Source organism: Manduca sexta, chromosome 24 (genome assembly GCF_014839805.1).
Source record: "Manduca sexta isolate Smith_Timp_Sample1 chromosome 24, JHU_Msex_v1.0, whole genome shotgun sequence".
Taxonomy (NCBI): Eukaryota; Metazoa; Arthropoda; class Insecta; order Lepidoptera; family Sphingidae; genus Manduca; species Manduca sexta.
This window is the reverse complement of record NC_051138.1, coordinates 5,999,219-6,011,456: the sequence shown is the minus strand read 5'-3', so window position 1 is coordinate 6,011,456 and position 12,238 is coordinate 5,999,219. Positions and strand designations below refer to the sequence as shown.

The 12,238-nt window shown below is 33.2% G+C and overlaps 1 protein-coding gene across 16 annotated transcripts in view; it reads left to right on the top strand.

Annotated features, from left to right (window-relative positions):
* Positions 1-953: 953 nt before the first annotated feature.
* LOC115440427 (disks large 1 tumor suppressor protein) overlaps positions 954-12,238 on the top strand; it is a 28,493-nt gene continuing 17,208 nt past the window's right edge. For 5 of the 16 annotated variants that reach the window (XM_037442354.1, XM_030164719.2, XM_037442357.1 and 2 more), the window contains exons 1-5: positions 955-1,198; positions 2,140-2,271; positions 8,490-8,605; positions 9,498-9,596; positions 9,689-9,733. In XM_037442354.1, the coding sequence (XP_037298251.1) occupies positions 1,180-1,198; positions 2,140-2,271; positions 8,490-8,605; positions 9,498-9,596; positions 9,689-9,733 (411 nt within the window). In that variant the 5' untranslated portion in view covers positions 955-1,179. Of the gene's footprint in view, positions 1,199-2,139; positions 2,272-8,489; positions 8,606-9,497; positions 9,597-9,688; positions 9,734-10,609; positions 11,838-12,238 lie in introns of those variants that run through there. The other 11 variants (XM_037442366.1, XM_037442365.1, XM_037442363.1 and 8 more) reach the window with 9 other exon arrangements.

Sequence of the window (12,238 nt, the reverse complement as noted above, 5' to 3'; positions counted from 1 at the left end):
ATATACACGTCCCTTTGTACTTATATTGCGGTTTGGCTCCACATAATACCTACTTATAAAATTTACTACTTTCTTTATGTTCTTAAATAGGTTTATCTAACCCACTTTTTATAAAAAAGTACACATAAAAATATTAAGTAGTAAAAATCTTTATGCATTGGTTTTTATAGTTTAAACTTACCTATTAAATATGATATCTATAGCTTGTATCCTGTAGGTAATTATAGGTAAAAGATGGATTATAATCATCTACAAGATACTCATACCTGTATGCTGTAATCAATGAAAGATTTTTAAATATACTTAGGTACCTGCACAAATTAAAATTAAAATTATTAAAGTACGATATAAAATGCATTACTTTATGTACTTCCTTTCATTTAAAATAGGTATGTCAGTATTTGCGGTGGGGCCGTGGAAACCGCAGGTAGAGATTTCTACAAAAAATATTTAAAAACGGTACATGTTTATTTTGTTTAGTTAAGTACATCTACTTAACTTTTCTTCTTAACATAGATTAATAATTATGAATGCTTACCTATTCCGACTTATATCAAAATAATATAATTAATTTTAATGTTATTATAATATTATTACCCAAAGGAAATAATCAAAAAAACTTCACAAAGCAAATACAAAAATTTGATACTTTTACTCTAAATAACAAGAAAATAATCCTCCAAATACTGTAAAGCAAGCACCTAAACTTATTAATAATAACACCAGTTTAACATTCAAACTCATCCACGATTAAGCTCGATTACCGAAAATAACCTTAAATACATACATTACCAGCTTCAATAATGTGTTTTGCCAAAGAGTGGTAAAATAATCTGTATTGTATTTTTGTTTCCTATTTTTCAACCGCAACCCTCATCTACAATTTCCTTCGTCTATGCTTCCACCCCCTGACGTCACTGTGAAAATCGACCAATCCTATTGGACGCAGTATTCGATGGCCCTCATAAGCGGTTTTACTGCCGCGCACTGTTTCATACCCTATTTTCTAAATGTTTTCGTTGTGCGACAATACGTGTAGTTCAAAAATGATTCCAGCTGTGATTAAAGCTGTTTAACATGAACAGTGTTACCTCATCGTCGCTGTAAAATATTGTTTTCGTTTTATTTTTATCTGAAGTGTGTTAGGTTTCTAAAATTACGCTAGGGGGTGGTGCCGTGATGCCAGTTCGTAAGCAAGGTATTCTATATAATATTTCAATATTACGTATTATATTTGCAATAGTTCCAACTGTGTTACGTATTGATACATCTAGTTTGCGCATTGTGCAGGGGGCGGATTGTATTGACGATAGCACCCTTCTGTTGGTTGGTATTGATATTAGGGGGTTGTCAGGCGACCAGTGTGCATGCTCTACATTACGCACGCTTACAGATTTTCTTTACTTTTGTATGGTACTATATTATTTTGTTATGCAAGCAATTCTAATATCAATCAAGTAAAGTGTAACATTATTAAGATTACAAATAATACGTACATTTTATAGTTAATGAAAATCACTCTTAAAATACAAATACCTATTGTGTGTAACCTACATTATATTAAGTTCTATAATTATTGAGCCAATAACATACTATTACATGAACCTATCATAATTTATATACCCGAGACAAAACTGCACTTCTAAATAGATTTTGTTACTCTATGAATAAAAACATATGTTAACCAGGTATATTGGACTCTCTGGGTAATAAGTAGAACCTTTTTCACAAAAAATATGACCCCTATTTTAGATGGAACTTATTACCTCCACTTTATTCGTCTACAGCAGTGACGAAGGGTCCATATAACCCGATTCCTACCGGCTTCCCTTTATGTAAAATCTAATTACCATTACAGCGATTTGCAGACCGCATTTATGCATATTAGTATCAATACATTATTAATTATGTCGGATTTCCTTAAAAAAAACACACTTCTCCACTGGTCTACAGCGTACTTTAACAGATTGTATAATTATTTATATACGCACAATATTGAGTTCAATTCCCGAGTTAGGCAAACAAACGAAAATTTCTCAATGTGTAAAGCACATAAAAGATTTTGGTTAGCGTTTTAAGAATTGTCTTTTTTTGCGTTTTTGTTTTGCTCGTGGCGACTAACTGTTCTAATTTTTACAGAGGCCCATCGAGCTTTAGAACTCCTGGAAGATTACCACAGCAAATTGGTGAAGCCACAAGACCGTCAACTTAAGCTCGCCATCGAAAGAGTTATCAGGATTTTCAAGTCACGCCTTTTTCAAGCTCTTCTTGGTATGTTTATTTTTTTTTTCTATAATTGTAAGGTCTATATAATCCACATAATATTTTTTGAAACGTTCGTTAAAAATATTCTCATTAAGATTCGGACTTGAACATCAGTTCACGATCCTAAAACTTTAAGTAAGTATGTCAAGTTATTATTGTAATATCCCAACATCATACTTTGGGGAAATTTCAGCACGCTTCATAATACGGTTGAAAAGGTACAATAATAAAAAATATACACTTGTCTTACCTTAAAATTTTATCATTTACACAAATATAATGATCGCTCTATCAGGTACTATTGGCAACCTGTGTGAACGGAACCTTAAAAGAACCTACCTTCTAGTTTCCACAAACGTGAGGTTTTTACATTTTGTGCTTTAAGAGTGACGTGTTCCGTTATGCACGTAATTAGGACCTATAATGTTCTAATAATTATTATATTATAATTAATGTGACTACTAGAAAGTCTGGAGACCTAAATCTAGTTGATCTCTTAACATGTAGTAAGTATATTGAGTCCAGGTGACGTTGGCATCAATCCAAGTGTATGCATAATTTACATCATACGACCTACAAAATTTCTGACTTAGCCCAATTCAATACATAGACCGGAAATATTAAGTTTGTCCATCCGGTTTTTGAATAGAGCAAATTTAAATATCGTTTTAAAATGATATCCTTGGGATAATTTTGTGGAGTTAGCTAACAAGATCACCCGATGGACATCTTGTGAAGACCGCTACTTATGAACAAACCAGAAGGTCATGAGAATTATTCCTGCTCTATTGACCTTTGAGAAAAACATACAAATAAGCACTCTACCAACAAAGATCACTAACCGCACATTATGCGCTATGGAAACTATTACTTCATGTTGTTTTTTTTTTTTACTAGTGGTAACAATAACCAGACACACCAACAGTAAACGTACTGTGTACACAATAAGGTTAATTTTGGTATGTTATGGTTAACGTACATTTATCATAAATCTAAAAAGATTAATTATAAAATCCGCTTGACAGAATTTAATATTCACTTAACCATAATTTTAATAGTTACCCAAGTATTCGAAATAGAAACTGCTTTTACCAAAGAAAATTTTTAATAAATTGTAAAACATACCTACCGGTTACAAGGTTGTATTTAAGTCCGGTTTATTTTCGAAGTTCAGTGATCGATGGGACCCCGTCGAAGCCGTGATTCAGTTCGATTAGCGCGTTTCTAGTCTATAAATAAGCATACAACAGTCGCGCGTGACCGTACTGCGCGTCACTAACGCTCTTGAGCCTTCCTTGACCACGACACTGCTATTGTGATTCGTATTATATTTAGCTGGCTGCAATGAGCAACATGCCCAATTGAAACAGTTGCATGCAAAAATATTTTATTTATTACATATACTATAATACCTACATGGTATTAAGTATATATTAACCTGCTTATTACAGTATCGTATATGTACAAAGTATTTTGCTGTTGGTAGAAAATATTTTATATCCGCCCGGATAGCGACCATCGTGCACAAGGTGATAAAACCCACCATAGTGGCCCACGTAAGAGTGATGCGTTCTGGGATCAGCCTGTGTATATCCAGTTCTGTATGGGGTGCCTGTGTATTGAGTAATCATCTCTCGTCAGTCGATATTTTATTGGACCCCCACACCACTCACCATCAGGTGTAGAAGTGTCAGTTTGCCATGGCCAGATGAAAAAAAGAAGTAAGCAGACATTGGATTTATAATCAAAAATCTACTGGGTAGAAGTATCCAGTAGGTGCGTGGCTCCATCGCATTATAAAAGCGTGCGATAATTTATAATGAATACACACAAACTTAAAAAAGGTAAACGTGCGTGCTTTGGGTTCAAACCTGTGAGTTTCGTTTCGGCAGTCATTTCCGTTCATCGCTAGATTACAGTCGCTTGTTTGTTGTTAAAACAATAACAATTAAGTATGTGAAGGCGTTGAGGAAAATTATCTAGGTATACCTACTATTATTTCAATTAATTGATTTATCTACCAATGGCTTCAAGTCACACCTTAAATGGAAAACTACTGCCTTAAAAATGTATTTTTGTACGCCGTAAATTAAATATTGATTTCAGATTAAACTTGCCTACATAATTTATTCCATCCCAATATTCAATTTTAAAACCTGCAACAAAATATATTATAGAGAGTTGAGTTAATGGTTAAGTAAATAACTTGTCTGAGAACCATCGCCGCTGTCTATGACCAACCACAACAGTTGAGAGTTCGTCGAAATGTTCCGCCCTTGAGAATTATTGGTCTTCTGTCGACTACCGTCAGCTAAAGTTGACAACACGAAAATGCGACTTTCTATTCAAGTCAGTTTTGTGTGAGTTTTTACTTTGCACACGGGTTCAATTAACTTATTTATGATGTAGAGCTAAATATTAGTATCCGCTCTACTGTTGTAATTTTTAGCGTTTTATCAGATTTTATTACTTACTTAAATATATTTAAAAAATTATTTAAAAATCTATTACCTACCTTCTTTAATGCTTTCCAATTTAATTTGGTTTAATTTATGGATAAATATTAATTATCTCGTGACTGTTCATTCTTTATCAGTATCTATCAATTGAGATGTTAAATATCTTTTACTTATTAATTATTTTGTGCATAAAGACCACTATATGAATTAAAAAAATGCTTTTTAAATTTCAGATATATCGGCTTTCCAGAAATAGTACCTACTTATAGATATAATTATTTATTAACTATCTAAAAAGGATCTCTTGTAGATTAACACGTTCACAAATGTTTACATGCATTGCATTCTTTGCATTGAAATGGGCATCAGCACATAATAATACAATAGCATCTGTTATATCGTCGCATAGTTCTTCCAGTGTGCATGTGAATATTCACACACTGCGACAAGCGATGCGTACGTAAGTACTTATTTGATCAACAAATTGAACGCTCTACCATTCATGTAATTCATGCTAATGAATTAATATTAGCAATTAATTAACATATTTGAACGTGTTTATCAAGATAGCAATAACTTGGTAGTGCTTGCTTACTACGAAATGAAATCGTTTATTGAAAAACAGACTTACAGAGACTTAATTCTGCTTAAAATAAATTTATATAAAAGTATGAGATACTTAAAACTAGAATTTCTAGGGGTATCCAAACTAGGCAAAGCCTGTATCTTGGGCTACCAGCGACAGAGTTAAACTAAACTGATACTTAGGACGAAAGGAAAAATAAAGGCAACAGAAAACAAAATAAAATTAATGGTATCCTAAAACAATGTACGAACTTATTGTGCATAAAATAAAATTGTTATCACTAAGTGGAATAGGTTTTCAAACATTTCCTGGGCAAAGAATTTTAAAGCAAATTGTCTTCAAAACCGATATTTAGGCTAAATACTAGATTGATTAAGTGTTACAAATTAAATTTATTGAAAAATAGGCTTTACTTCTACTTTTTTTTTATCTTTATTTCCTTAGAGGGTTTTTTCATTAATGAAAATGTCATCCCCATTATTGAATACAAAAATTAATATACAAAACTTACAAATCTACAAAACAAAACACAAAGTTATGGAAATTAATGTTCCCGTAATCTTAAACCTGTAATTATTATTTTGTAAAGCATTCTAGCCTCTTTCGACAACGGAATGGCCAAAATGCTATTATAAAAACCTAAATTATAATTTTTGTCACCAAAAGCTTGACATTTTTGAGTCTCAGTGAGACTACATTCAAATAAAATGTGATAGACGTCTTCCACAACTCCACATACTGAACAATTAGGCGAATTTATTTTACGCATCATGAAAGCGAAGCTGTTCAGTGGTACATGGCCAGCGCGAATGAGATATACTATAGCTTTCATATTAGAAGAAGCTTCATATATAGCTTCTACTTTTTATAATATGGAACTTGGTCTTACTTACCAGTTTTCGCGTTCATTAAACACGTGTCTACTCTCTATGATTGTGATAATCAAAACTACGCCATGAAAACTCTATAGAACTATCAAATTTGTAAAATACTTAAAACTAGTAACTTACGTAGAAGGCTACAACTGGATACATACATAAAGGGTCATCGATTCCCATGTCAATCAGGGCATGTAGACGTCCCCGCTATTACCAAATATAACGCAATCTATTTAAAAATGAAAGAAACTCATGTATAAAACAGTTATTTTTGTGCTTGGTGGAATTATTATTTCTGCGATTTAACAATAATTAATTAAAAATATTATAATCAAAGCGGTGATAGCCTAGTTGGGTGTGGAACGGACTGCCAAGACGAATGTCCGCAGGTTCAAATCCCAAGGGCAAACAACTCTAACTTTTCAAAAAAATCATGTGTGTATTCTTTGTGAAATTATCGTTCGCTTTAACGGTGACGGAAAACATCGTGAGAAAACCTGCACATCTGAGAAGACCTCTATAGGAATTTCGAAGGTGTGTGAAGTCTACCAATCCGCACTAGGCCAGCGTGGTGGACTAAGGCCTAATCCCTCTCAGTACTAGAGGAGGCCCGTGCTCAGCAGTGGGCAAGTATATGATACAGGGCTCATATTATAATTAAAAATATTAATTAAATCAACCAATTTTTATGGATGACTCGTAATATTAGTATGTGTTACCTATGTAGATATAATTTCGAATTTTGTTTGCCAACTAATAGATGTGCTGCCGCAAACTCCATGATATGTGCGGTGGTCCGTTTGACCCAGATCACAAGATACGGGTCAACGAGTACACTGGACCTGACGTCGATGACAAGATTCGCTCCTCCGCTGTTTACGTTGAAATTTTAAAATATTCAACAACCGCTCCTCATTAATGCACAAACAAATTAGTGTGATGCAAATGTAATGTAAATAGTAATAGCAATTTAATTAATTAACTTTAATAGTTTTGTCATTTACACTTTCAATTTTGTTCAAGGCATATCCATTGAATGTTTTAGGTAAAAGTTTGTATAAAAATTGTAAAGATTATACGTAAAGAGAAATGTTGGCGTCCAGCACATAATCAATATTTTTATAAGTATGGCCTAGCACAGCCTAAGCCATAATTATAGGCGGGCATGACCATGGTTTCGTGCACGACATGTTCCTGATTCACTGAAAATTAGATCAACAAATTAGTAATCCCTTTTTTATTTAAAAAAATATTTTGACTACTCGACTCTACCCTTGTTTTACAGAAAACCAACTTAAATACGTATAGTGAGTGGGATTTTCGCAGGCCGAAATAACTTTCTTACATCCCAAATCCTCATTACTTACTACATACCTAAGACTAGCTGCACATCCATGGCTCTCCTGCTGTTATGTGTTTGGCCAGGGGAGATCATGTAACACTAGGTGACCTACTTCCTCGTTGACCAGTCAATGGTATAAATAAATCAATTAAAAAACAACTACTAAGCAATAAATATTCGGTTAAAGACATAATCGCCGAAACCATGTAAACTCTACATCAAGGAACTCTACATGAGCGCCTATAGATCATCTGTTTTGCATCATATCGACTTGAAATGAGATTTCTTTGCTATTTAGTGTAGTCTTTATCGACATGAATAAAACTCGAAAAGTTTTGTGTACATTCTTAATAATTACTTAATAGGTACTGAAAAACTGAAAACATTTTACAAAAACGGATGCTTGGCCTATTATTAATTGTTATTTGAATAATTTTATAGGACATTTTTATTATAGTTAATTTAACTTTCGTTTATGTAATTATAGTACTATATAGCATTGTATTCAATATTATTAACCATAATTCTATTTAATAATGAAACTGAAACGGGGTCGCCGCCCGTTCGCTCCAAGTATATCGATCTTCGACATGACACGACTCACGCGCGTGTGTATATCTACTTTCCGCTACAAAATGTATTACAGATTAACTGTTACTGATAAAATCACCCCGCGCAGTACACGGTGTTTAAATTTATACCAAATTGACATCTTATTTATTGGGTCACTATTCTTATTTATTTGGCTTGGGCTGTGATAGCACTTCTAGGTACCACTGAAACGAGTTAAAGGCGGGGTGCAATTTAAAATTTCGTGGAGAATTTGCCTGACAGCAAAATTTTTATATTAGTTTATATCGCAAACAGATTTCAGAATCTATTCAAGAGAATCCAATTTGATCAATCAAAAAGCAGTACCAATATTAAGATTTAAACATAGATAATATTTTCAATTCCAGATATCCAAGAATTCTACGAACTAACATTACTCGATGACAACAAATCGATTCAGCAGAAGACTGCTGAAACAATCCGCATCGCGAACAAGTGGGAAGCGGATGGAACCCGTCGTGAGGTAATAACAATAACTTTTGGTTAGATAACAATACTGATCAACTGATGGATATCGATGCGCGCTTTTAATTATAAACATCTATAGTTTATATTACCCTATTCATTAGTTCAGGACGTGGTCCTGGACTTGGATTACGCCATACTTTCTCAACAATAAATGTAACTACTTAAGTACCTACAACAAACAAAATGATAACTATTTATCAATTAATAGGAGCGCGGATTGCTAGGTTTGCAATTTTTAATTACTGATCGTTTGTATTGCTATTGCAATAAAAGTTTCACAGAACTGTTTACAAAATCGCTGACCCATTTTACTGTTTCATAATGAAACAATTTGTAGGGATCCGGTGTATGGAATTATTGGCGTTTGTTCAAAAAGTATTCATGCTACAAATCACTATCGTAGATTGAAATTTAACAATCATTTACTACATCATTATAGTATGTATTAATTACGTAATATTAATAAATGGTTCTAATTATATGTATTAACTATTGGGGCGTTTTCTAGGATTAAGTAAATAATATCAAGTAATAGGAAATATGCAGTCAACAACGAATGATATGTACGATTGTTATAATAAGGAATCATAGTTATTTAAAGTTTGTAAACATCTATTTAACTTAGCGGTTTCTTAGCAAAAAATAAAATGTCGTTTAACATTAATGTACCAACTTGCCGACGATTCCGTATGCATTTAATTACAAAACCCTTTTCTGAAATAAAATGCACCTTAAATTACCAAAACTCTTTTCTTCGTAGATTTTTTTGATTTTTCTACTTGCTTTATACAACGTGTAAGTAAATCGCATTAAAATAGTTTATTAAATTTAAGATTAGCCCGCACTTACGAAAACACAAATATAATAATTGTTCTGTTCATTTGTAGGTACCGGCCGAGGAGAGTGACTACAGATCGGTGTCTAGTGCCTTTTTTCAAGACAACAAAAAAACGGAATCTGGCGTTGAAACGCCAAATTCAGCAAAGGTTTGTACAAACATGTACCTAGTCTTTATTTGTTTTAAATCGTATTAGTCGTTATTCAGCACATTAAAATTGTGATTGTTTACAATATTCAGATACATACTGTTATACAACCAAGCGATGACTTCGAAGAGAAAAAGGTAAGTATCTTCAAGTTTAATAGTTTGTTGCTTGTTTGATTATTTTGGTTTTATTTTATTTGAGTCTTACTTTTTTCACCTATCTACTAATTTATTTAGGTACAGTACATACCAACCTGTAATAGGTATCAGAGAAATTGTAGTTACAATTATTCATCAAACGAAAACCGCAACTATGTAGTATTGCGTCAAGAATCTATAATGCCACCTAGAAATTAGAAACGTTTTTGCGGCCTGGAGCGATTTTCAGCAACGGACTCTACAAAATGGAATCATCTTATAAATAAAATATATCGCGTGCGCCGTAACATAGCAGGCGGTCGTAATGGGTCGATTGAGCAGTGCGTATCATGTGACGTCATTTTTCGGATAAGGTTTGCCGTTTTTTATTTTACCCTTTTATTTTTTCCTGGGTCAGTGAAGAAGAAGAGTGCAGTGCGGCCATTGCCTGTTTTTGCTTCTCTCGTCTTTTTCCAAGCCTAACCATCACAATGAACATTTGTACCTCAGGCCTTATGCTTGCTATTATTAGAGTAAAAATTTAATTTATAGTTAGATAGATTATTTATATTAGATTTATAATTTATAGATTAGATAGTATAGGTAATATCAAATATGTGTTTGGTACGATATTTTGTTAAATGTTTGTACCATCCAGTATGAAGTACATCTATAAATATAATAAATATTAATATTTTATAAAAAGCATTACCTAGTCGTCCTACATAAATAGAGGCAGCCGTATACATTGTAGTTAGTAAACATGGTGATAATGCTTAGCAATAAAAGCATGCGCTATAAATTAACAAATAACTGCCAAATTAACATATAAGTGCACAGTGCATATTATAGAACGTGTCATTTCAATTAAAAATGCGTTCATAAATTCACGTAATCCGCTGTTAGCGCCATCTTTTGAAAAAATATAAAACCTGTTGATTCTTAGATAGTTACCTAAATCGCTTGGCGCGTTTGAACTATCGACGATTTCGTTTGTTTTTTTTTTTATTTTGATGACGTGACGAAGGTGGCTGAACGATGCGAGTACCTATAATATCTACATAATATTATGTACCTACACTTAACATAGCACAACAAGTGGCCAGTAATGGCGGATGGTTGGTGTTTCGCGTCTCGTAGTAGTACTATTTATAACCTAAAATATAGTACAAGTTTTCGGCGATATGTGCGCTAACGTTTCTTCGTTCTGTGGATTGGTGCCGTTAAATTTCACAATTGTGCCAATGACGTACGAACACTACATCAACTGAAAGTATACTGCTCGTAAATGATTATCAGTGAAATGATATTGCATACAAAATTTTGACATTCACACTGCTGATATTTCGTATCCGTCGCAAGTAAGGCCATTTAATAAACACTAATCTATTTATAAACATTTAGTAATTCTTTCGCTCTGTGGAAACATTTTCAACTTTTGGGCGAAACTACGAGTTCCGAAACAGATTTGCTTGCAACAAATCGCTGATACTTGCTGGTGCAACATAGTCATAAAGCTACACCTATGATAATATTACTTTCAAGAGCTCTTAAATTGCACACTAATAACGTAACACGGACATTCTAATTAAGGGTCATCGCTTTGACATTCATACCATCCTATCATCGAATATGAGTTGGTAACACGCCTAATAATTGCCTATCCATATATTACATATCTACTAAACTCGCTATCAAAAAAGGGCTCGGTTCGATTATTACATTCATTAGATAAGATTTGATGCAATTTTAAAACCAAGCTAACATGATAATGGGCTTAAAACATTATGGGACTGTCAACAGACACAAGAGGTGACACACTTAGCTACTTATAAAAGGTCACATGCATTTGAAATATTTGGTGCAAGTTAGTTGTAGGTTCTAGGTAGAGAATGATGCATGCTGAGCATCGTCCAATGAGGTGCTGAAAGTGGACAAAGTGTGTAACTAACAATGCATGCAGTGTACATAGTGTAATACGGACCACATTCGTATATTACTGAAAGGCTATGCAAACTTGATATCAAAAATGACAGAAAGACGGAAGAAAAAGTCACATAATGGATTCCTTCGGAAAGTGTCCTCCTTGTTTAATCTTGACACGGTGAGTAGGTGATCATTTGGACTTTAAACTACAAGTATTGGCTGTTTATAAACAATACTGTCAGGATTCCTCAATGAGATAGAATATTCCATATATACATACCTCAGACCTAAAGTTTAATAGTATACAGAGTGAGTACAAAATGTGTACAAAGCTGAAGAAATTGATACCATCTAGTATAATAATACCATGATGCCTGAAGTGTTTAATGGACACAAGTGAAAACAATACTCGACTCTAATGCTTTACCAAAAGTGCTGAAATAAATCAGCGAGAGGGCAATATTTTTGTGAACACTGTCACAGTAAATTCCTAGGAGATATAAAAGCTAAACAATATGAACTAATTTATGTGACTTAAGAAGTCCTAATAGTGATAAACATACAATATTTATTTTGTGT